The sequence below is a fragment of the Cherax quadricarinatus genome, chromosome 50 (assembly GCF_038502225.1).
Source record: "Cherax quadricarinatus isolate ZL_2023a chromosome 50, ASM3850222v1, whole genome shotgun sequence".
Taxonomy (NCBI): Eukaryota; Metazoa; Arthropoda; class Malacostraca; order Decapoda; family Parastacidae; genus Cherax; species Cherax quadricarinatus.
This window is the reverse complement of record NC_091341.1, coordinates 24,491,617-24,519,163: the sequence shown is the minus strand read 5'-3', so window position 1 is coordinate 24,519,163 and position 27,547 is coordinate 24,491,617. Positions and strand designations below refer to the sequence as shown.

General features: G+C 38.8%; 1 protein-coding gene across 6 annotated transcripts in view; it reads left to right on the top strand.

The window, feature by feature from the left end:
• Positions 1-27,547, top strand: part of LOC128695392 (nuclear factor of activated T-cells 5-like) — a 122,709-nt gene that overhangs the window by 85,209 nt on the left and 9,953 nt on the right. For 4 of the 6 annotated variants that reach the window (XM_070095544.1, XM_070095543.1, XM_070095546.1 and 1 more), the window contains 4 exons: positions 9,812-9,874; positions 12,484-12,537; positions 17,107-17,214; positions 19,502-21,175. In XM_070095544.1, the coding sequence (XP_069951645.1) occupies positions 9,812-9,874; positions 12,484-12,537; positions 17,107-17,214; positions 19,502-21,175 (1,899 nt within the window). The remainder of the gene's footprint in view (positions 1-9,811; positions 9,875-12,483; positions 12,538-17,106; positions 17,215-19,501; positions 21,176-27,547) is intronic. The other 2 variants (XM_070095547.1, XM_070095545.1) reach the window with 1 other exon arrangement.

Genomic DNA, 27,547 nt, shown 5'->3' with positions numbered 1-27,547 from the left:
TACCATGCTTGGTCAAGACTCAAGTATATCTCACTTACATATGCTGCATTGAAAAATATTTCCTCTCCTTTATATTTTACTTCACATTACTTTGACACATAAGGTACTTTACCTTTACATATCAGATTTGTATTTCATTTCCTTGACTCTGTCTGATTTTTGTCTCTTCCCGTTCAGCACATTTCAGCATAGTGAATATTAAGAAAACATTTTTCCTCCCTTTCATTTATGATGAAATAGTGAATATTTAGAAAACATTCTTCATTATTGACTTTCAATCTTTCATAAACAGTGTTAACAAGTATCTAAATAAAAATAAAAATCATTGGTTCTTGCTCTATTAAGCTTCCTCTTTTATATTTACTTCCCTGTGGCAAGTGTTTTAGGAGGCATTATATTGTTTGTACCTTTTGTCTTCTGTTATCACATTTACTCTGCAGATAACCTTCTACACTTACATTCTTTGTCATATTCTTATGAATGTCATTTTTCTATTAAGTGTACAATTTCTTATTCTTGATAGTTCACCTACTTTGTTGGGTTTAACTAGTTATTTTTATTATTGGCATTACTTATCTTTTTTGAGCAATGACAGCATTCCTCACTTATTTGTCACACATGCAGAATTTCTTGGTAGATACTTTTGTTGTTGAAAGGCTTTGCTACACTAAGAAATAAGTTGAACAGCTTTGGAGATACAATAATGAGAGATTCTGCATGTGCTAGCCTGCTTTCTCTGCAGGAGATGAGTAGCTGGGGACAAGAGTAAATATTAATTTATTTTAAGATTGTGTTTGCAAATTTGTATTCTTAAAAAAAAAAAAAAAAGTCTTGAGTAACTGTGTAATGTAAAACTTAAACATTTCTCAGTTATCTGAAATAATCTAAATCATTTACTGTGTCCTATTCAATCCTTAACATGGTCAGACAGATTTTTTTAACAATGGTAGTTCAAACATATGTGAGGATGTAAATGCAACTTCACAGCTTTATGCTGTTCTGTGGGGAAATGGAATGAGTTGTTCAACGGAAATTCAGGAGAGTATCTAAAATGGCACAACAATTCATGAAAATTCTTAGGCATTAAGATTAATGAACATTCTTATATAACCATTTTCCCATACTCCAAAAGCACCAATGCATTTTATGGGCCTGGCCACTATGACTGGCTAGTTCATGCAAAGTATGTACATATTTACACACACTTGCACATGCATATTTACACACTTGCACATGCACATATACACACAGGCACATACACATGCATATATGTATGAGCTTTGAGGAAAGGCTAAAAGAATTGAATCTAATAACCCTGGAGGACACAACGACCAGGGGATGCATCAATTTCAGTGGCTGGGAAGTGGTGTGTGCTCAACGAAGAAGTGGTGGAGGCAGACTCCATACATATGTAGATTTAAGAATAGGTATGATAGAGCCCCTAGGCTACAAGAGTGAATCTGACAAGTGGCAAATTGAGAGGCAGGGCCAGGAGCTAAGACTACCCGTGCAACCACATATAGGTGTGTACATCTGGAGAAAATTGAGGAGGAGAGTGCTGAAACACTTATAGAGATGTGGTTTCATGAATAATAACCAGCATGGTTTCAGAGATAGCAAATCTTGTCTTAACAGCCTATTGGAGGTCTGACTAAGTAACAGACATGTGACAAAAGAGTGGGTTATGTGGTTAGGTACCTCACAAAACTGGGGTAAAAACTGGAGGTACAGGCAAGAATAACAGGAAATGTACTCTGGTGAATCAGAGTACTTTAGGGTAAGGAAACTGATTATCAGCAAAGAGACAGAATGGGGAAGAGTAACAAGCTAGGTTTCACAAAGATGGTGTTAGTACTGGTACAGTTTCATGTTTATATGAATGACAGTTCAGATGGGGTTGTACCAGATGAATCCTTGTTTTCTGTTGTAAAACTAATGATGAGAATGAAAATGGGGGAAGAGAGGCTTCAAATGGATCTGGACAACCTGCATGATTGGTTGGATAAGTGGTCACTTGAATATAACCCCAGCAAATGCAAGGTTACAAAGACTGGGGAAGGGGCAAGAAGACAGGACAGGGGCTACAGATTTTATACTTCGAAATACCTATGAGTGAGCAGTGTTTAGTATATCCCCAGAGGTTCACATCAGCTGAATAACCTCTGCAGCCAGTGCTTCTCTGACAGATCTTAAGCATATGCTTCAGGAATCTTGAAAGTCATTTGAGGCCCATCTTGGAGTAGGCAACACCAGTGTGGAATTCACATGTGAGGAAACACATTAACCCTTTCAGTGTCGGTCCCGTTGTATCACGGCTTTGAAGCCAGTGTTGGTCTCATAGTATGACGCCATGAGCTCATATAAGCTGTGACCTGTAAATTTGGACCTAGATATGAGAGAATAGGTCTATGCAGTAAGTGTGCACAATATAAGAAAAAATCCTGCAGCACACAGTGCATAATGAGAAAAAACTGCAACCATGTTTTTAGTTTAAAACAGCAAATTTGCGGTGTATTTTCATATGGGTTTTATGGTTATATGCTTGGTTTCTTGGTCTCATTTGACAGAATGGAAAATAAATTACAAAAACAGAGATAATTTTGATTAGTTTCAAGGCTGGAAGTAGCTTGAAATTGAGTTAAAAAAAATGGAAATGTTTGATTTTTGCCAATATTCTGGAGTACACAAAAAATGTCACTTGTCCAGTATGCGTCCAACTGGCCAGTCTAATTTGCATTTAGGAATGCACTGACATTACTTGTACAATTATTACAATAATGCAGTAGGCTGCATAAAAGTAATTTTTTTTTTGTGTGTGTGTGAATAAAAATTCAAAATGAAAATGAAGTGTAATATAAGAGGGGCCTTGAGACATGACTAAGGAACAGAGGAAATGTTTGTTTTAGTACCAGGAATGTCTACATTGTTTAGTCTGGACCCTGTTTTCAAATTGGGAATTGTTAAATTTGGTGTGAAATTGGCTAAATTACTAATTTCTGATCACTTTATTGCGTAGTTGAAATAGGTAAATGGGTGGTTTCTGTACTCGTTCGATAGAATAGAAGGAATATTAGCAAAATAGATGAGTTTGGTTGACTAGAAAAATGGAATTGGCCAAAAATAGAGCATAGAGTAGGCGAAATCGCTGATGTGTAAATATCACCATGACCACTAACTTTGCAAGAATGTAATTCTGTAAGTTTTACATCAAATTTCATACTTTTGGTTTCATTACCTTTGGAAAAAGATTCTCTCCCATTTCATAAGATAAATTTTTTTTTCTTAAATTCTTCAATCCTGGGAGTGAGTTTGCAAGCTAGGGTAGCGACACTGAAAGGGTTAAACTGGAGAAAGTGCAGACATACGCAGTGTGGCTTGTTCCAGAGCTAAGGGGTATAAGCTACAAGAAAAGGCTAACAGAATCGAATTAACAACATTAGACAACAGAAGACTTAGGGGAGATGTGATAACATACAAAATACTCTGGCAAATTGATAGGATAGACAGGGACAGGCTAAAAGACAAGGAGCAAGTACTTGGAGGCATAGATGAAAGCTAAAGGCACAGATGAGTCACAAGGATGTCAGGAGGTACAGAACTTCTTCATTTTGAGTGATTAGGAAGTGAAATTATCGCACTGGTGGAGGTATGCTTCATGCATAGTTTTAACCCTTTGAGGGTCGGTCACGTACTTATACGCATAAATTCTAGCGCCTCCAAATCTGGTGAAAGAAAGCTGCTAGGCCTACATATGAAAGAATGGGTCTGCGTGGTCAGTGTGTGCAGTATAAAAAAATCCTACAGCACACAATGTACAATGAGAAAAAAAATCCAACCATGTTTTTCGTTTAAAACAGCGACTTTGCAGTGTATTTTCATGTGGCATTTATGGTTGTGTTCTCATTTTCATGGTCTCATTTGATAGAATGGAAGATATATTACAGAAATATAGATGATTTTGATTGGTTTCACGATGAGAAGTACCTTGAAATTGAGCTCAAAGTAGTGGAAATGTTCGAATTTTGCCAATGCTCAAGAGTAAATAAATCACGCTATGCATCCAATTCACGTCAACTGGTGAGTCTAATGTTCTCTCACAAGTGCGCTGATATTATTTATACCATTTTCATAATAATGCAGTAGTCTACATAACAGTAAAACTTCTATTTTTTGTGAGAATAAAAATTCAAAATGGAAACCAAGAGTAATATAAGAGGAGCCTGGAGACATGAGCAATGAACAGAGAAAATGGTATTTTAGTGCCAGGAATGTACGTATGTCTTGTTTATTCTGGACTCTGTTTTGAAATTGGCATCTTTTGAAATTTGTGTGAAATTGGCCAAATTGTCAATTTCTGACTACTTTAATGGGTAGTTGAAATCAGTAAATGGGCAGTTTCTTGTACTCAATCAATAGAACAAATGGAGTTCTAGCGAAATAGCTATGATTTTAGTTGACTGGAACATTGGAATTGGCTGAAAATAGGGCTCAAAGTGGGCGAAATTGCCGATGCCTAAATATCATCGAACTGCTAACTTTTTGAGAGCATAATTCCGTAACTTTTACATTAAATTTCATACTTTTGGTGTCATTATGATTGGGGAAAGATTCTCTATCATTTCACAAGATTTTTTTTTTTTTTTTTTTTTTTACCTTGAGAACGAGTTTAGGATCAGGGGTCTCGACCCTCAAAGGGTTAACCCTTTGGGGGTTTTGGCCGTACTAGTACAGCTTATGCACCAGGGTTTTTGACATACTAGTACAATGGACCCCCGAGTTTCGTGATTAATCTGTTCCAGAGAGCCTGCCAAAAGTCGAAATTCACGAAACTCGAAACTATTTTCCCCATAAGAAATAATGGAAATAAAATTAATCCGTTCCAGACACCCAAAAATATTAAAATGATTTTTTTTTTCAAATTAAATAAAGATTTATATACTGAAATCAATGAGAAATCAAGTACATGCATATAAAAAATAATAATATCATTACACTTACCTTTACTGAAGACTTCTGGGTGGATGGAAGACAGGAGGAGGGGATAGGAGCAAGGTGTATACTATTGTTTGGAAGGAGAATCTCCTTCCATTAGGACTTTAGGTAGCAAGTCCTTATCTGGGGTTACTTCCCTTCTTTTAATGCCACTGGGAACAACTTGAGAGTCACTGGACCCCTGTTGCACAAAATATCTGTCCAGAGAGGTCTTTTTCTGGTGTTTCTTTAAGATTTTCCTGAAGTGGGACACAACACTGTCATTGTACATGTTGCAGATATGGCTTGTTTCAGCTTGGTCAGGGTGATACTTTTCAACAAAACTGCAACTCATTCCATTTGGCACAAATTTCCTTAATCTTTGAAGAAGGCACCTCATCCACTCCCTCTTCCTCCTCCTCTGAAGCAAGTTCCTCGGCTGTGGTCTGATGCTGTTCCAGTTGAAGCTCTTGCAGTTCATCAGTGGTTAGCTCTTCCCTGTGGCCCTCCACCAACTCTTCCACATCCCCGTCACTCACCTCCAACCCCATGGACTTGCCCAATGCCACAACACTTTCCACAACAGGCAGAGGGTCGGCAGGGACAGGGTCTGCCTCAAACCCTTCAAAATCCCTCTGGATCGTGTTCCTCACTTTATTTACCAAAGGGCTTGCACTAGCTTTCCTTGGGTCCATGATGACTTATTAGCAGTTGCAAGCACAAAAAACAATGGATTATTATGAAATGTATTCTATGAACCCGCGAGGTGATGGTCACGTGTTGGTAAACAATGGCACACTGACCGTGAATGGTGTGGGAGACTGGTTTGGTGTGCGCGGTGATGGGCGGACAGGTACCAGACAGTCGCCAAAACACGAGTCTAATTGCGAAACTCGAGACCAAATTTTGCCGAAAAAAAACTCGCCAAAGGTTGAATTTCACGAAAGTTGAGGCTGCCGAAACTCGAGGGTCCACTGTACGCATAAATTCTAGCGCCCTCAAATCTAGCAAGAGAAAGCTGATAGGCCTACATATGAAAGAATGGGTCTATGTGGTCAGTGTGCGCAGTATAAAAAAAATCCTGCAGCACACAGTGCGTAATGAGAAAAAAAAAAACTTCGACCGTGTTTTTGGATTAAAACAGCAACTTTGCACTGTATTTTCATATGGTATTTATTGTTGTATTCTAGTTTTCTTGGTCTCATTTTATAGAATGGAAGACATATTACAGAAATTGAGATGATTTTGACTGGTTTTACAATGAAAGTACCTTGAAATTGAGCTCAAAGTAGCAGAAATGTTCGATTTTTACCAAAGTTCAAAAGTAAACAAATCATGCTAAGCGTCCAATACACGTCAACTGGTGAGTCTAATATTCATTCACAAGTGCGCCGATATTATTTATACCATTTCTACACTAATGCAGTAGTCTGCATAACAGTAAATCTTTGATTTTTTATTATCGCAAAAAAAAATAAGTGGAAAGCAAAAGAAATGTAAGAGGGGCCTGGGGACGTGACTAATGAACAGAGGAAATGTTATTTTAGTGCCAGGAATGTCTTTCTTGTTTATTCTGGACCCTATTTGGAAATTGGTATCATTTGAAATTTGTGTGAAATTGGTAAAATTGCTAAATTCTGACCACTTCATTGGATAATTGAAATCGGTAAATGGGTGGTTTCTTGTACTCATTCGATAGTAAAAATAGAGTTCTAGCGAAATAGTTATGATTTTTGTCGACTAGTACACTGGAATTGGCCGAAAATAGGGCTCAAAGTGGGCAAAATCGCCGATGCGTAAACATCGTCGAGACTGCTAACTTCGCAAGAGCATAATTCCGTAAGTTTTCCATCAAATTTCATACTTTTGGTGTCATTATGATCGGGAAAAGATTCTCCATCTTTTCATAAAATTTTTTTTTTTTTTTAAATTTTGGCAACCCTGAGAACAAGTCTCTGAGAGAGCCTGGTGACCCCCAAAGGGTTAATAACATATACGATAGGGCCCATGAGGCTAGGTGGGAGCTAGGTTAGGTAAGATTTTTCAGGAAACAGGACTCGTGTTTCCTGATGAAGGTCTTTGTCATATGATGACCTGCATATTGAGCTTTTGGTCATCTGACTGAAGCCTTCCACTGGCTTACCAGTCCACCCCTTTAAAAGTTATGGTTTTGAGTATAACCTATTACCGTTTCAGTGTTGAGACCCCAGATCCTTAACTCACTCTGTCGAAAAATTAAAAAAAAAAAATTCATTTGAAATGATAGAGAATCTTTCCCTGATGGTAATGGCACCAAAAGTACGAAATTTGATGTAAAACTTAGGAAATTATGCTCCCATGAAGTTAACACTCTCAGCAATATTAACGCATTGGTGATTTCACCCACTTTGAGCCCTATTTTCAGCCAATTCCATTGTTCCAGTTGACTAAAATCATAGCTATTTTGCTAGAATTCCATTTGTTCTATCGAGTGAGTACAATAAACCACCCATTCACCAATTTCAACTACCCAGTAAAGTGGTCAGAAATTGGCAATTTCACACAAATTTCAAAAGATGCCAATTTCAAAATTAGATCCAGAATAAACAAGGCAGACATTCCTGGCACTAAAAAACATTTTCTCTGTTCATTAGTCATGTCTCCAGGCCCCTCTTATATTACTCTTGCTTTCCATTTTGAATTTTTATTCTCAAAAATATAGAAGATTTACTGTTATGCAGGCTACTGCATTATTATAATTGTAGAAATAATTTCAACCCATTCGTGACTGTGTATTAGACTAGCCAGTTGGACACGTATTGAACATCGGCAGAAATCGAACATTTCCGCTACTTTGAGCTCAATTTCAAGGTAATTTTCTTTGTGAAACCAATCAAGATCTCCGTTTCTGTAATATATCTTCCATTCTATCAAATGAGACCAAGAAAATGAGAATACAACCATAAATACCATATGAAAATACACTGCAAATTCTCTATTTTGAACCAAAAACACGGAGTTTTTTTTTTTCCTCATTATGCACTGTGTGCTGCAGGCTTTTTTTATACTGCACACTGACCATGCAGACCCATTCTTTCACATGTAGGCCTAGCAGCTTTCTTCCACCAGATTTGAAGGCACTAGAATTTTGGCGTAGTACTACGGGATTGACACTGAAAGGGTTAAGTATCTAATAATTCTGTAGGAGGTAGTGAATGTGGCAAGCCACAAGTTGAAGGGGGGCATGGTCAGGAGCTAGGACTACCAATGCAAGTACAAGTATGCAAGTATGCTCTTGCCCCTTGAGCTAGAAGGGAGTGAATCTGATAAATGAGAAGTTGACAGGTAGGGATAGGAGCTGAGACTAGACCCCTGTAACTATAAATACTGTAGGTGAGTACACATACATATACACATACACCTACCTTTAATTGTACATTCACTACGCTGACAGCCACCATTTGTTGACAAGCTTGCCTAAGTAGTGGGAAATAATGTATGGTGGTAGATGATCTCTCTTATGCTTCCAGTGTACTGTATACCTCTTTCTTCTCTTTCCCTTCTCTGTCTTCCCTCTGCTCTATCCTCCTCTCTTATCTCTCATCCCTTGTCTCCTTCCCTTCTCCGCTTCTTCCTAAGTATGGTAATAATAGCAGGAGCAGTTATAGTATTAATTCCAAACTCTGCTTCCTCTTTTCTGATTTAAATTTCATGCATATTTTAGTACAGCATGGAAATTTTCTTCCAGTTTTGGCAGGGAGAGAGAGAGCCTTACCCTATATAACCATGATCTCTTCTGTCTGGGTGCTCCTTGACTTGCAATGGGGTTATGTTCCGATGAACCCATCCTAAGTTGAAAATATTTAAGTCGAATATATGATAAATAAATAAGTAAATGAGTAGCTACTGTCACTGAATAAGTAAATAAATAATTACTTTAACTAATTAAATACCAGTATTGAAAAGTAAATAAATGAATGCAAGTTTATTGTATCAATAAATGTATAGTACTGAATGTGCATCACTATCACTCCATCATGAAGTTGAAATATCGTCAGTCAGACCATCATAAAGCAAGGAGTATCTGCAGATGGAAATATTGATAGCTGCACTGCAGGTTAGGCCTCTACAAATAGTTTTGATAAAAACCATAATATCTTGCCAGTTCTTTACATGTACTATCCTAATTTCTTGTCTAAATATGATTAGCAGTGGCTTGGTAATATGTATAGTTTTCCTCCATAGACCACCCTAATATAGACAACAAGGCCCGTTGTTATTACTTTCTCATATATCATATGCTCTTTAACCGTTTCACCTTCATTCTCTTTCTCTTCCCTTTCTCATAGTGTAAATATTTATCCTACTAAAATTGGATATTTTTTATTGGAGCTTGGTAATCCTCTTTGCCTACTTTTTTGTGCCAGCCATATTACTGAAGAGAGTAGAGACCAAGGAGAGCAATTTCTGTTATTCTATCTTGACCTTTTCATTGTAGACAGAAACAATTGCTACTGCAAACAGTAGTTAACTCCTTTGCTGTAGCTAACCTTGGTATGGACAAAAAGGTCTTCTGCTATATCTTTCAAGTACTTCCCCTTTCTTTTTTTTACTTCCATTTTTCCCCACCATCTTTCCACTATTTGCTTCCATTCTCCTATTTATTTTCTGCTCTCTCTGTGACTTTCTCCACTTCCCTTCTCCTCTTCCCTTCACTCCTCCTTGATCACACACAGCTTCCTATTTGTCCATAGATTTTTTACTTTTACACTTTTGCTGGTTTATATATAATCACTTTGTCTTCACTTTTTTTATATATCTTTTATGCTTTTTTGTTTGTCTTCCATCTTTTATCTTACAGAAGACAGAAAGCAAATTGGGTTGGAGAAGGAAAATAGAAGGCAGACCTTTGTGGCAAATGCAGGTATATTAGTAACCATAGAGGAAATTTGTGAGAATGTTATCAGGGTTGATGTGAAACATAAAAATTCTGAAAGTAGGAACCTGGCAGGTCTATTCCAAGACAGATGGATAAGTGATTGAATTTCCTTGCCTTGCCAAGTTTCTAGAAATTGGTAGAGAGGTTAGTTTTTGGCCAGAAAGATTTTCCCAAAAGCTTCATCTGACCCAGAGTCAGTGAGGTAAATGCAATATCTTATTATTTTCAAGTGACTAAAATCTACTTCCTGTAAGACAGTCTGTTCTGAGGAGTCTGAATATACATTTTTTGTTGTAGGTAAAAGAATATTCATTAATCCTACACAAAAAAATTTTAAAATTATTATTATACAGACTTTACTAAATCACAATCCTTAAAGCTATTTGTGTATTAACCATTTTGTGAGTAGAAAATGAGCTTGAGTAAGACAACTTTGGATTTTATGCCTTAATGCTTCAAGTTAATATATGTACGTATTTAGAGCACTCTGCGGTAATGGTGAAATGCATGTTTAGGGAACTGAGATGGGAGAAAATAAATTATCAGTGATATAACATGTTCTTTAGATTACAAACATTAATCTTTTGTCTTTAATAAAGGTTTCAGTAGCAAGAACTCTCATTTCATAATCTACCCGTTTTTCATATTGATGTGAATGGAAAACTTCAGTCATTGTGTTACCTTGAGTCCACAAAATATAATAATGTTATAGTTTACTCCTTCCTTAAGAAATTATTGCCTACATTGCTTTCAACAAATGACTAATAAAAATCCACTACCTTTGTAATAGCTGAAGGGCAATACTTCCAATTACAGTATTAGGCATCTTAACTGTAAGGATTAAGGGCTTTTTGACCCTCTTCCTTAAAGTATAGAGGGAATTACAGCTAACACACTGTCTTAAAGGGAGAGTTTTAAAAGTTCTTGTAAGCTTCTGATCATCGAGGTTTTGATGCCTCCATTGCAAGTCCCAAGGTTTGACTGACCAGACCATCAAGGCTCTTAGTGAACCTTGATTATAATGATATCCAGAACCCTGGCCAGGTAGATACCAGGTAGGTAGTTAGTTATGGTAGGGCAGCAGTTTTATTCCAGAGGTTAAACAATAATTTTTTTCCTTTTTAGATCACTTGATAATAGTGTGGTGACTTAAAGCCTAACACAGGTATATTTAGAATACCAAAGAAATATACTGTATCTAGTTAGTAATTTAGTGTAGCTGTAGACAAAAGATGTATTTCTGGTTAGGAATTTAAAGCTGATAAAAGAAAGGATTGCCATATACCTTTTACTCTTGCCACACCTTCCATTCATTACTCATTCATGGTGCGTATTGCATTTTTTTTCTGGATATATCTGTTACATTACTAGTTTATTTTTATTTATATTAATTTTTTCGCAAGCTATCGAACGCAAGGTACTGTATTGGGTAACTGTGGTGCAGTATGTGATGATTAAATAGTATTAATGGGTTTATTGATGTGGCTGTCAGTGTTAGTACACAAGTCACATGTACATCATTCATAGTCATCGCTCATAGTCATACTTGTTTTCTTCAGCTTAGATAAGTTATAGCTTATCACTATATAAAGGGTTATTTTGTTTTCTGAAAGAAAGTATTATGTCTTTTTAAGTCTTGCAAGAAAATTCCTCCTAATTGGATTGGCTTCATATTTGGTTTTATGAAGCATTTGCAAGATGTTTATTTCCCTTGCCTTTTGAGTGGCATGCACATACAAGCATGTTAAGATGAATCTTTGACATAATTGTTTAAGAAGCGATGATGAACTAGTGATTCTCTTACAGCAGGTTGCTGAAGAGTTGTGGCTTATGGTGCAACATTTACCATCACTGCCACCAGTATTGTGCTAGAGGCAAGTGTCAAGTGTAAAAGGTTGGTGTTGAGGGAGTAAATGTTAGCTGAATGTCAGTTGAAAGATAGAATGATTGGTTTGCTATTCAGTAGGGTAATTTTGTCTTTATTTTTCTTAAATGTTTACAGGTGCTGGAAGTGGAGCTTAACCTTCATTTGTTATCTTTACTCCATGCCCGAGCAACGTACATGATGGCATCCTCGCTAATTACTTAATATAATTGAAGCATCCAGTCAGTCAAATAAGTATATGTAGGAAGAGCACAGCAGGATAAAATTTTAATGCTGAAATTAGATGTTTGTATCAGTTACTTAGCCACTTTCAATAGCCTTGATAGAGAATGGGGCACCATGGTACAGTAATATTTTTCTCTCAGCCAAAAAAAAACTGTGTGGATTCACATCCATGGCCAGGCAGAGTTGAACAACATTGACTATGGTGTGTTCAGAGCTCATCACTCATCTCATGAAGGCCCCAGACTAAGTTAAACCCTTTTTTGGGAGTAGCTACATTGCTAATAGTTAAGATGGCTTAAATGATATTAGCTTCTTTGAAATTTTCAATTAATGAGAAGTTATTGCATTAGATATGATGTAATCTTCATTTAATAATCACAAATTGTATCAGATATTGCTTCAATGAGATGCCTTTTGTGTCCGGTGGCTGGGTATGTGATACCTTGTTTTGCGGGGTGACTAATCGGACATGTTTCTCAAACAGAACTGCCACTTGCTAATAAACAAGAAAAACGTCTGCCAAAAGGAGTTTCACCCTGTAAGTACTCTTCCTTTTGTTAGTTCTGATCTCTCATTCTAAGATGACACATGGCCAATATCTCGCTTCTTTTCCTTAAACTTTCTAATCATCTGTTTCTCATGTTTTATCATATGTATAGTAAAAGGACACAAGTGCAACTAATGTGACATTTATTGTGGCAACGTTTCACTCTCCAGGAGCTTTATCAAGCCATTACAAACCATACATGGACACAGAGGGTATATAAAGGCTCAGAGCGATCCAGTTTACACTAGAAGAGTCCAATGACAAGCTACCTTTCCTCGACGTCCTCATTCACAAAGTAGACAACAACCTAAGATTTCAAGTTTATCGGAAACCCACCAATAAAAATGATCTCACACACTTCTATTCCAGTCAAGATACCAAGACCAAAAGAGGCATCATCATCGGGTTTTTCCTAAGAGCATACCGAATTTGTAGTCCTGAGTTTCTTGACGAGGAGTGTACATACATTCACCAAACATTCACTGAGTTACATTTTCCTTCTTTTTTCATCAAAGGCTGCAAAAAAAAAGAGCTCTTCAGATCATAAATTCTCCACGCATCAACACCACTCCCAGCAAAGTTATAATTCTTCCCAACAGCCAGGTTGCACTGAACGTCTCAAAAGTTCTTTCACAAGCTAATACCAGAGTCGCCATCGCTTCTAGCACTTCAATAAAGGATATAACCAGGACTAAATCCAAGCACCACGAACCAGTCAATGCAGGAGTTTACACTATACCCTGTGGAGGCTGTGACAAGATTTACGTAGGTGAAACAGCCAGAAACCTCGACACCCGCCTCAATGAACACATTTACGCATGTAGGAACGATAACTTGAACAACGCCTGTGTACAACACCGAAATTCCACCAATCATCTCATGAAATTCAGAGACGCCCAATTAGTGATCAAAGAAACTAATTTCCGCAGACGCAAGTGCCTCGAATCAGCACTGATCGCTGTTTCGAATACAATTAAACAAAACAACGGCAGCTTCACCATCTCCGAAGTCTTAGCAAGAATCCTCCTGAAAACAGTAAACCCTGCCATCACATACTCCTGTTATACTATACAAAGCACAGAGAGTGAACACTGAAACAAGCTGCCTCATTCCAGTCAATATTTGTCCAACCTATTTTTATGTTACCCAAGTAATAGCTTTTATATCCTTTTACTCATGTACGAATTAATTGCTCTACCATATTGTATTACTTTTGTCACTACCACCACTACTACTACTACTACTACTAGTGAACATCGAAATGGTACCTCACTAGTATTACACCTCACTCTGAGCCTTTATATACCCTCTGTGTCCATGTATGGTTTGTAATGGCTTGATAAAGCTCCTGGAGAGCGAAACGTTGCCACAATAAATGTCACATTAGTTGCACTTGTGTCCTTTTACTATACATATTGTCTGTAATTCTACCAACTTTATTTTATCATATGCATAGTACTGCTCAAATAAATACTCGTAATAAGGTTTTTACATAGAAGACTGTTCATATCTTGGATGTGGAGTGTAATATCATAAAAATTAATGAAATAACTACCAGTTTCTTTAGATTGGAATTTATGAGTACAGTATGCTTTAATGTACTTAGAACTTCCTGCAGTATATGTCATATATTCTTTAATATTTTTATCACAGGTTGTTCCAGGAAAGGTAAACATTCGCCATCATTCATTTAATAGCTGTCTTGGCAGAAATGCAGACATTGCAATTCAAATGACCCTCAGAACTGTAATATCCTCATCCCTTCTTATATATTCCATTTCCATTTTCCCCTTGACTTCCAATCTCTGTGTGCCTCCTTTCCTCTTCCTTTCTCCTTCAATTTGTGCCTTCTTTCATGTGAGTAATTGAGTGGTAGACCAGTTAATCCTCAGCAGATATCCTCTTTATGGTATATATTAACCCTTTCACTTGAGACTTCTGATCACAAACTTGCTCACAGTGTCGAAAAATATTCGAAAAAAAAAAAAAAATTTTTCTTACCAAAATCTTAGGAATATTTTTCTGATTGTTCTAAAAAAAAAAAAATTGTGATCAGTACTTACCGAGATATAGGGGTGTGAAGTTGACAAAGTGAACTGCCTGCGGCAACATCGGCAACTGCTGCTCATTCGGTAATATTATTTTTACTTTTACTTCTATTTTTTCTTTGCTAATATTTTATTTTTTCAAGTAACTTTTGTGGCCTGTGAGACCAATATAATGCATTTTTTTTTTTCAACAAACCGGCCGTATCCCACCAAGGCAGGGTGGCCCAAAAAGTAAAACAAAGGTTTCTCTTTTTAAATTTAGTAATGTATACAGGAGAAGGGGTTACTAGCCCCTTGCTCCCGGCATTTTAGTCGCCTCTTACAACACGCATGGCTTACTGAGGAAGAATTCTGTTCCACTTCCCCATGGAGATATGAGGAAATAAACAAGAATAAGAACTAGAAAGAAAATAGAAGAAAACCCAGAGGGGTGTGTATATATATGCTTGTACATGTATGTGTAGTGTGACCTAAGTGTAAGTAGAAGTAGCAAGACGTACCTGAAATTTTGCATGTTCATGAGATAGAAAAAAAGGACGCCACCAATCCTACCATCATGTAAAACTATTACAGGCTTTCGTTTTACACTCACTTGGCAGGACGGTAGTACCTCCCTGGGTGGTTGCTGTCTACCAACCTACTACCTAGAAGTATAATGCATAATGTATATATATCCACTCGTATGCAACACAATAACCGCACAAACATTGTTATCATAATGTTTACAAAACTTGTATGCACAAACCCACGCTGCCTTCCCCACCCACACCGTCTTCCCCACTACCCACGCTGCCTTCCCCACACCCACACTGCCTTCCCCACCCACACCGTCTTCCCCACTACCCACGCTGCCTTCCCCACACCCACACTGTCTTCCCCACCACTCGTGCTGGAAATAAGTCACTTGGACTTCTTTTGGGTTACCCTAGGTTCTTTACACATGCTGCTATGTATGATAATCTATGCAACTGTATTCGTGTATACTTGAATAAACTTACACACCGTCTTCCCAACCACCCACACCATCTTCCCCACCATCCATACTGTCTTCCCCACTATCCAGGCTGCCTTCCCCAACACCCAGGCTGCCTTCCCAAACACCCAAGCTGCCTTCCCCACCACCCAAGCTGCCTTCCTTTTTAACTATCTGTATCTGGTATCCTGGGCATTGCTTTTGGTCACAAACTTCTCAAAACCATGAAATTGAAATTCATCTTCACTGACACTTCCATCTGTGTTAGAACTATCACTTGGGAAGAGAAGAGTCCCAAATTTGCCAGGAAGTCAGATATTTCTTACCGCTATACATGCTGAACAAGGACTACTGAAATGGCATGCCAAGAATGCACCATTGGTTCCCCGATTTTTTTTTATACTGCACACACTGACCACGCAGACCCATTCTCTCACATGTAAGCCTACTAGCTTTCTCCTGCTAGATTTGAAACCGCTAGAATTTTGGCATAGTACTACAGCTCCAACACTGGCTCGTAAGCCGTAGTACTCCGGCACCAACTGTGAAAGGGTTAAGGACTAGCTAATCTAGCTACCTCTTCTTGCATTTAGACAGTTAAGGCTAATCTTGTGTATTCCAGTCCTTCCTACCTTCTTTCTCACTCCTCTTTCCTCCATCCACCTTCATTTGTGTGTGTTTTACAAGACTAAGGATGAGAGTCCCTGTATCTTCTTGCATTCTAGGTGTTAATCAACCTTCATTTATTCAAAACATTGGCACAAACCATTGTTTTATCAGTGAATTTTATACGTGTATACCTCTTCACCAAACACCCACATTCAGGACAGTAATCCTATGACTTTTTGGTCTGTTCTGAAACCTTGTAGTCACCAAAACATCATGAGCCTCCTCTTCTAAAGGCAGGTTTTTAGCGAATTATCAAAGCCATGGTACTGACATTTTATTCTTTAGGTGTACACTTTGTTTAATAAGTAACATTCACATTAGGTTTTAGGTAGTAGGTTGGTAAACAGCAATCACCCAGGGAGGTACTACCGTCCTGCCAAGTGAGTGTAAAACGAAAGCCTGTAATTGTTTTACATGATGGTAGGATTGCTGGTGTCCTTTTTTCTGTCTCATAAACATGCAAGATTTCAGGTACATCTTGCTGCTTCTACTTACACTTAGGTCACACTACACATACATGTACAAGCATATATATATATACACACCCCTCTGGGTTTGCTGGTATTTTCTTTCTGGTTCTTGTTCTTGTGTATTTCCTCTTATCTCCATGGGGAAGTGGAACAGAATTTTTCCTCCGTAAGCTATGCGTGTTGTAAGAGGTGACTAAAATGCCGGGGGAAAGGGGCTAGTAACCCCTTCTCTAATATAAGTTACTAAATTTAGAAAGAGAGACTTTCGTTTTCCTTTTTGGGCCACCCTGGCTTGGTGGGATACGGCCAGTTTGTTGAAAAAATAAAAAATCACATTAGGTATAGGGTAGCATTCTTTTTTTCAGTCAGTTTTTAAAAATATTTCTCATACCTTTTGTAGGTGCCTTGCAATTGAATCGTCACTACGCAGAAACAGGGACACTACTAGGGCACCTACCAGAGGTCACAGATTCATCTGCCACCCCTACCACCAGTACCACCACTCCAGGTATTTGATATTCACAGTGTGCCTGTACCTATGTCTTAGTATACTGGTTAGCATTTTACCCCAGGGTAATTAGTGCAGAATATCCAGAAATTATGACTTCATGTTACCTCTAATGATTGTTACTCAACGTTAAGGGTTAAGATACTGTGTCCAGAGTATCATTCTTTTACATTGTCATATATAACTACAAAATTATATAATATATTTGAGCTTCACATGAAGTGGTGAACCTATAGTGCCTCAACTTGTTTTTTATTTCTTTTTTTTTATTAACATATCGGCAATTTCCCACCAAGGCAGGGTGGCCTGAAAAAGAAAAACTTTCATCATCATTCACTCCGTCGCTGGCTTGCAAGAGGCGCACTTACACTACATTTATATAAGTGCAACATTCACTCCTTCAGAGTGCCAGCACTGTACTTCACATCTCCAGGAATCAAGTCTGGTTTGCCTGTTTCCCTGAATCCCTTCATAAATGTTATCTTGCTTACACTCCACTTGTATCTAGAATTAACTGAAAAACTGCATGACACCACTCGCCAAACATTTCTTAATTAGTTTAGTAAATCCACTTAATTTGCTACAGCAAAAGGAATGTTAAATAAAGGCATTAATATACAATTAGGATTCAGTGGTGATGAAAATATTCATTTTGTGTTACAGCAGCAACAGCCTGGTTGATCAGGCAAGCACCAAATGAGCCTGGCCCATGGCTGTCTATAATATACTCATACATTCAGATGATCTAAGTCTGTGATGGCCTAGTATGCATTATTTGTACCACCTTCAAATTTGCCTTTAGTGGCAAATTTAGGCCTAAACATGGAAGAATGAGTCTTCCTGCTCCTACACAGGTGATGATGAGAATAGCAAACTTTCCAGCCTTTAACCATCACTTCCAGATGTGAATCCCTTGCTTCCACCACAATTAATCATATATTGTTATGGATATGCTGGAAGAAAACCAAAACTCAGATGTGGTATTCACAGATTTGGTAAAGGTGCTTTGACAGAGGTGATCATGGGGTGATTGGGCTATAGGCCTACCAGGGAATGTTGGCAGATGGATTCTCAACTTTGACAGAACACAAAGGGTAGTAGTAAACAGTAAAATCTAGCATTAGCCAGGTAAAAAGCTCAGTACCCCAAGGTACAGTCAAAGTGACTCCATTGTTTCTTATCCTCACTGCAGACATAAATAAAAAAAACTTAGCACAGTTTTATATCATTTGTAGATGAGGCCAAAATAATTATGAAAGTCACCTCAGTAGAAGGAACAAAAATATTGCAGGATGATATAAGCAGGGTTTTCCAGTGGGCAATGGAAGACATGACATTTAATGGTGTTAAGGTCCAGCCATTTAGGTATGGAAAAAAATAGAGTTCAAAAGGAATACTGTTATACAAAACTCAAGAGGATCATCACATAAAGTTAGAGGAATTTGAGCAAGACCTGGGAATAATTATGTCAGATGATTTTTTCTTTCAAAAACACTAAGCCAGATGTTGCTACAACTTGGAAAATGACAGGGTGGAGAATGAGAACTTTTAAAAGAAGGGAAATTGTGCTAATGGTGTCATTTTTCCGATTGCTTGTGCCTCTTCTTTTTGAGTATTGTTCAGTGTCAACAGCTTCATTCAAGGCGGGGAAAATATCAGAGGTGGAACAGATAGACATAATTAATGGCCCACATAGAGCCAATGAAGCATTTAAATTAATGGGGACATCTTAGTCCTAAACATGTACTTGCTGGAATGGAGGAGAAAAGAGATGAACGGGAATATATACGTGGAAGGTACTTGAGGGCCTGGCCCCAATTCTGCACACTTCCATAACATAAAGGAGTTAGAATATGGTAGGAAATGTAAGATAAACCCAGTAAAGGGCAGGAGTTCCTTGGGCACAACAAGAGAACATTGTATCAATATTGATGGTCTCTGATTGTTTGACATCTTACCAGAAGATATCAGAAACACTGCTGAGACTTCATGGCAGTGGGTTCTGCCCCACTGTTGCCAGAAAGTGCTTCATAGCCTTCACCTTGGCACCAAGCTGAAGGCCATGAAGATTTTTTTAATTGCGATTCAGTGCTTTGAATTTCGGCGCCATAGACAGTTTGAAGGATAATATATGTGCTGCCTCGGTGGGATACAGCCAGTTTGTTGGAAAAAAAAAATGTATTTATACTCTTGATCCAGTTTAGTTTGGAAGTATAATGTTGAGTGATAAACCCTATTACAAAAGTTAACAGAATATTTAACATTAATGAAGTTTTGTACATTGCAGTATTTACGTCTACAGCAGCGGCAGCACCACTACTAGAATCTCCTTTGTCAAATTCAACGCTGAAAAAGAGAGCTTCCATCCGTGCACCACGGTCTGCATTACGTTCATCCAAGACATTGCTACCTAGCCAGTCCACTACATCATCATGGTCAAGGATGAGTAATGCATCAGCTTCGTCAGTGAGTGATGCTCATAATGAGGGCACAGGAAAGAGACAAGAGAAGCAAGGAAATGCTCAAGGCATACAAGGCACAGTGAGTCTTGAGAGTTTGGTAGAAATACTGAAAGTAATTCAGAAATTCCCAGCTGGCTCCAATATACATACGTCAGTTTTGCAGTTAGCAGAAGAATTGGTTAAATCCATGAAAAAGAACATTTCCTCACCATGTAAAATAGAAATAGGAGGACTGATGGATAAGCAAGATGTGGTTCAACCTATGTTTCCTGAGAGAGTGGTCAGTAATGTTCCAGCTTCAAATATACCATCTGGGTCTTATAATACCAAGACTCAAGATTTGGTCCCTCACACTATTTCTCTGCACTCTCAAACTCAGCCCCACGAAACATTCACAGATGGTAACCACTCCAACAATGTGGTTTTGCCTGTAGCTACAACAGTCAGTTTATTTCCATTTACATTTGTATCTGCGATGCCCTCTACAGTATCTGCTGGATCTAGAGTAGCACGAGTAGCCCCAGTGGTACCAGTTGCTCCAACGACTACAGTTTCGTCTCCAGAATTAACTCGTACAGTCAGTGTGTGTGTTGATCCTGCAGATATCTTGGAGGGACCATCATTGAAGAAACATTGTGGTAATGCACTCCCCATGGACTACCAGTTACTAAGGAGTAACCACTTTGGGTCAGAACCAGTTCTGTCTAGCAGCATTTCTGACACAGTTGTGACACAAACCCCTGTCAGTACTTCCTTTAACACTGTTGCACCTATGCTGCCACCAAAAGTTGTCAGTAACCAGCATAGCTCTGATCATACATCTGCTGTGGATACTGAAAGTTGTAGACTTGATATTTCTACATCAAGGATTATTAATTCCCAGCACTTAACTGAAACCTCAGTTGATGCTCCTGTATACCAGCCAATTAGTCAACCAGTAATACATAACATTGGGCAAGATACAACCCATGTGGCACAGTCCCTAAAGACAAACCAGCCAGTTACACAAACAGTACCACACACAAACCTGGTCACAACACATCAAACAAGCCAGACTATCAGTCATACATCAACTCAAGGTAATATTATTGATCAGCACACTAATCAGCAAACTATGACTGTTCAGTCGACCCTACCAGCAACTGACTCTGATCCATTGCTTTCTCAGTCAGCAGGACTTTGTCCTTTACTGGCAAATGTTGCAGTGACTACTACAAGTCAAGCAATTTTGCCTTCATCATCTATGACAACATCAGCCTTGACCCGTTCTGACCCACTTTTGTCTCAGTCTAGCCCGGTTGCTCCCATACACATAGAAGCTAACACGTCAGCTTCCATTGTCAGAAATGAGCCAGGAAATGCTAGGTCTAGAGGAGATCCACTTATGGTGCCCAACCCTACAGTCTCTCAAGTTTCCATGCAAAATGAAGTGACTTCTGCTATCAACCTCTCTGAGTCAGAGCTTCTGAATTACTTTGATCCAAATTGTTTTGATAATGGTAAGTGTTCACATACAAATAGATTGCAGACTTATTTCATTTTTTCACCTTTGTTTCCAGATGCTGTACAACCCTTGTAGGTTTAGTGCTGAAATTTATTATTATACATAATAATAATTTGATATTCTTACACTGCCTTTTCATATTTTCAAACATCAGTCACTGACTGTTTCCCATGAAACAGAGTTTTTTAAGATGATTGATTTATTTCCCCCTCAAGGTAAGGTACCTCAAGAAAAGAAAACATTCACTATCATTCAATCAATAGCTGTCTTGCTATAATTGCACATACTTGATGATTCAATTGACTCTGAAATACAACATCCCCAGCCCCTCCTTCAGAGTGCCAACTCTGTACTTACCACCTCTTGGACTTTTGTTCCAGCTAACTAGTTTTCCTGAATCCCCCCAAAAGCATTACCTTACTCTCTTCAACAACACATTGTTATAAAAACCACTTGACTTCACTCATTACAATCTTCTTCTTCTGTCAACAAACTGGCCATATCCCATCAAAGCAGGGTCGCCCAATAAAAAAAAAAAAAAGTTTATCATTTTTAACTTTAGTAATGTATACAGGAGAGGGGGTTAATAGCCCATTGCTCCCGGCATTTTAATTGCCTCTTACTACATGCATGGCTTGCGGAGGAAGAATTCTATTTCACTTTCCCATGGAGATAAGAGGAAATAAACAAGAACAAGAACTAGCAGGCAAATAGAAGAAAACCCAAAGGGGTGTGTATATATATGCTTGTACTTGCGTATGTAGTATGACATAGGTTTAAGTAGAAGTAGCAAGACGTACCTGAAATCTTGTATGTTCATGAGACGGAAAAAAAAAAAAGCCAGAGCAATCCTACCATCATGTAAAACAATTACAGGCTTCTGTTTTACACTCACTAGGCAGGACAGTAATCCTCCCTGGGCAGCTGCTGTCTACCAACCTACTACCTAGGATTAATATATACTTGCATAATATTATATGTTCTAACTCATAACAGATATAAATGAAAAATGCTTAACTTGGTAATACAAACTTAATATACTGATTATTATTACAGTCAAAACTAACCACTAAACCCACAAGGGTCATACAGTACTGCAATAAATACACTGAACAAATAGCAAAGTAGTACTTATGAAAAATTATGGGTATGACAACAATGACACACAACAATACAGTGGAACCTCGGTTGTTGAATTTAATTCGTTCCAGGTGTCGGTTCGACGACCAAAGCAATTTTTCCCATAAAGAATAATGTAAATAGAATTAATCTGTTCCAGACTACAAATGACAATATAATAATTTATTATTAATAATAATCATGTACTAACTCCTAGGTAGTAGTAGGTTGGTAGATATCAACTTCCCAGGGAGGACTACTGTCCTGCCAAGTGAGTGTAAAATGGAAACCTTTAATTGTTTTACATGATGGATAGGATTGCTGGTGTCTTTCATCTGTCTCATAAACACAAGATTTCAGGCACATCTTGCTACTTCTACTTACACTTAGGTCACACTGCACATGCATAGACAAGCATAGACAAGCATATACAGCCTCTCCTCACTTGACAATGGAGTTCCATTCCTAAGACCATGGCAGTAAATGAATTGGTTGCTAAGCAAGGAACATACTATAATGGTAATTGATTTGTGTCATCCATCTTTGATATTGTTTTAATATCACCTTTGCACCATTTATAACATTTTTAGTATATTTTTAAACGTTTATACAGTAGTGTACTGTATATTGTAATAAACAGAATAGAGGAAATCACCTCTAATATACATTATTTAGGTATGCCCACTGGTCAGAGAGCCCTTCGTAAGTCCGAGTTGTCAGTAAACAAGTACATCGCTAAGTGAGGAGAGGCTTTATATACACATGCCCCTCTGGGTTTTCTTCTGTTTCCTTACTAATTCTTGTTCTTGGTTTCCTCTTATCTCCATGGGGAAGTGGAACAGAATTACTCCTCCATAAGCCACATGTGTTGTAAGAGGCAACTAAAATGCCAGGAGCAAGGGGGCTAGTAACCCCTTCTGTATATATCATTAAATTTAAAAGGAGAAAGTTTTGTTTTTTCTTTTGGGCCATCCTGCCTTGGTGGCTGGCTTATTGAAAGAAGAATGTACTACTACATAAAACCATGTATAAAATTATACAGCACAGGGAAACTAAAAATGAATACTAAATGAAAATTTAATTGAAATACTGTACAGTAAATGAAAATTTAACTGCCTCTTACCTCTCAGAGGAGAGCTAATGACAAAATTCTAGTGGCCTCAAATCTTGCGGGAGAAAGCTGCTAGGCGTGCATTGGAGAGAATTGGTCTGCATAGTGTGTGCAGTATAAAAAAAAAATCTTGCAGTACGCAGTGCATAATGAGAAAAAAATGCGACCGTGTTTTTGGGTTTAAAACAGTGACTTTGCAGTGTATTTTCATGTGATATTTATGGTTGTATTCTCGTTTTCTTGGTCTCGTTTGATAGAATGGAAGATATGTTACAGAAATAGAGATGATTTGAAATTGAGCTCAAATTAGTGGAAATGTTAAATTTTTACCGAATGTTCAAGAGTAAACAAATCACATCACTCGTCCAATGCACATAAATTGGCAGGTCTAATATGCATTCATGAATGTGCTGACATTATTTATACAATTATTCAGTAGTCTGAATAACAGTAAATCTTCTATATTTGTGTGAATAAAAATTTAAAATAAAATGCAAATATAATATAAGAGAGGCCTGGAGATGTCACTTATGAACAGTGAAAAATGCTATTTTATTGCCAACAATGTTGGCATTGTTTATTCTAGACCTTGTTTTGAAATTGGCCTTTCTTGACTTTTGTGTGAAATTGGCCAAATTAGTAATTTCAGATCACTTTATTGGGTAGTTGATATAGGTAAATGGGCAGTTTCTTATACTCAATTGATAGAATAAAAGATGTTCTAGCAAAATAGCTATGAGTTTGGTCAACTGGAACAATGAAATAGGCCCAAAATAGGGCTCAAACTGGGCAAAAATCACTGAGACCGCTAAGCTTGCAATAACATAATTGTAGGTTTTCCATCTAATTTTGTACTTTGGGTTTTATTACCTTCGAAAAAGATTATCATTTCATAATTTTTTTTTTTTTTTAATTCTTCAACCCTGGGAGCATTGTCTGTCAACAACCAGAGGATGTACAAAAACCAGGACATATTTTTCTTGAATTCCTCATTTGAAAACCAAACTGTCCGACAAAGAAGACATTCGACAACCGAGGTTCCACTGTATATATAAATACTATAACATATGTACTTGATGAAGTAATGTCAAACCTAAGTGAAACATAGATATGAAAAAAGTTATTTAAACTTATTGTATGAAACAATGTAGTGAAGAATTTAATTTCACATAATTTAAGCTTTTTTTTTTTTTTTTATCATTTTCAGATTTTGGATGCAGAATTTGCATAGCACTTTTACATAAACAGTATACAGACTTGCACTAGGATTATCAAATGAATTTATTTCTTGTTTGGTATGCATGGATTCTGGTGAAGCACTGGGAAGTGTCTTGGCATTATGGTTATTGTCCTGAAGATGTAAAGCCCCCAGCAGAGTATACAAATGGCTTGTATGTTTGGTAAATTTCAAGCTTTGAATCGAGGTGGTGCATCATGTTTGTTATCTAAATCTAGCATTTCACATAATTATGATGGCTGGCCCTCTTCAAGGGGGGCTCCTTGGCGTGGTGAAGAGGCTCTTGGTCTGAGGAATTAGACCTGTCGGTCTTCTTCCTCAGATCGAACCTAATTACCCCCCAATCTCCCCTCCCCTATCCCATCCTCCCCTTTTTCCTTTCCTCCTCCTCCTCCCCACCCCTCCCTTTTGCCCTTCCTCTTTTTGGCCTTTGGGATTTCTCCCACAGGTGCGCTAGTTCCTAGGTAGGGGAAAGGATACCGGGGTCCATCCCATTCCGTTGAGGTTCTTGGCGGTGGCGTAGTTTGCCGTGGAATCTAGATCGCCTGGGGATGTCCTGATCCCTCTCCAGTATCCCGGAGTAGCTTTGGGTGTCTTTCGGGCGACGGGTGTATCTCTGGAAGCCACCTTTCGGATTCCGGGGGTGGTGGCCGAAGGAGGTATGCTTTGTGGCGGATATCCGGCCGCCCTCTCTTGTCCACCGAGGTAGCTCGGCAGATGTGAGGTTGCTATCCCGGATTGCTGGTTTACTGGCATGAAGGGTAGGGTATGGCACGGGTTCCATGCTGCATCTGCGCTACTAGCGGTGCTGAGGTCCTCTTGGGCGCGGAGGGAGATTTCCGGCCCTTTGATTCCTCCTGGGAACTATTCCTCCCCACTCCCCCCTTTTTTTATTCTTTTTTTTTATTTTTATTTTCTTCTTTCTTTTTTTTCTTAAAAACAAAAAGCAAAGGAGTAACCTAACCATGGAGAACCCAATCCATGAACCCACTACCCCCGGGCCCCTTCTTGATACCGCACCCCATTCTGACCCTGCCTTGTTTTTAGACCACTCTTCGGACACTCCTGATGCCCCTGTACCTCTTGCTGGTGCTGTTTCCTCACCTGCTTCAAGTACCGGGGCTTTGACTGACTCCTTCAATTTGTCTGAACTCCGCTCTCCTTTGACTATGCTTCCGGCTTCTCCCTCTACTGTATGGCAATTTTCGAATCGCCCACCCATTTCACGCCGGACCAACTCCGGTCCTACTCCTAAACGCCAACGTCAATCTCCTGATGATGCTCCTTCGTTACCTTCCCATTCTACTCGGAAAAGACCGACACATCATGCACTCCCTCTCCACGCTCAGTTTCGGACCACACAATGGACTAAATTCTTTACTTTAAGACCGACTTCTTCTTCTGCCTACCTTTCTGACCATAGTATTGGCAAAGCGCTCCTGCATCATGTTGGTAGAGATATTTCATTTCATGCTCTCAAGAGCGGTACGCGCATCGTCACTGTCCAGAATGCTACCCAAGCTCATGATCTTTCTCTCCTTTTGCATATAGATACTAATCCTATCACTATTGAAAAACATCTTTCTCTCAATTCTTGTAGTGGTACTGTCATTCTGCCCCATACCATAGTCCAACAGAATTTCCAGTCATGTGGCAATGACATTCTTGAACAGCTGGAACTCCAGGATCTCCCAATCCTCACAGTAGACACTTATGTCTTTCCTGCCCGTGGGCGGAGACGTTACCCTTGCAATGTAGCTCATTTAACTTTTGACAGCCGAGAACTCCCATCCTCTGTATATGTCGCGGGACATAGGTTACAAGTTCGAAAGGTGATACCTACACCGCAACAGTGTAGAAATTGCTGGCGTTTTGGTCACCCAGCGAAATATTGCAGATCTATGGCCGAATGCCCAGTCTGTGGTGCTGACGACCATTCTAATACAGTGGACCCCCGGTTAACGAACTTTTTTCATTCCAGTAGTATGTTCAGGTGCCAGTACTGACCGAATTTTTTCCCATAAGGAATATTGTGAAGTAGATTAGTCCATTTCAGACCCCCAAACATACACGTACAAACGCACTTACATAAATACACTTACATAATTGGTCGCATATGGAGGTGATCGTTAAGCGGGGGTCCACTGTACATCTTGCAGTCAACCTCCATCTTGCGTTAATTGTAATGAAGCTCACCCTTCGTACTCCCGCCGTTGCCAGGTCTACTTAAATGAACGTGAAATCCGTTGCCTCAAAGAGGCAGAAGGTCTCCCTTATGCTATGGCAGTTACTCATCTCCGCCTCCAAGGGAGACTACCCCGTGTTTCTTATTCTCGTGTTTCCAAACATCCCCCCACTTCTGGGGTCCCATCTTCTGCAGTCTCCTCTGTTGTTACCCCTCCCATAGCCACTCTGGAATCTAATCCTTTTGCTGTCCTTGGCTCTGACGTCCCGACTACAACTCAGTCTGTTCTCACATCTTCGTGTCCTTCCTCACAAGCCCCAGTATCGACAAGGCCTCGTACGACACCTAATACCAATCGCCCCTCTACTTCTCAGAAGTCCAAAAAATCCACATTGCTCAAATTTTGTTTGCCCCTTCCTTCCCTTCTTCCACCTCCACACTTTACCTTTCCAGTCTCTGGGCCTAGTTCTTTCCCTCTCTCTGGCTCTATTACAAGTGTGGAGGTTCACCCTCCTCCTCGTACTATGCCATCCACCCCCGTCCCCTCCCAAGTTTCTCACTCTTCTGCCACCTCCCAGGTTTCTGCCTCTTCTGTCCCCCCCCCCACACTTCATCTCCAGTCCCCTACACTCTTTCGTCCCGCTCTGCTTTGGTACAGTCTATTACTGTCCCAATCTTTACTCACCCTCCTCCTTCTACCTCCAATATGATCTCC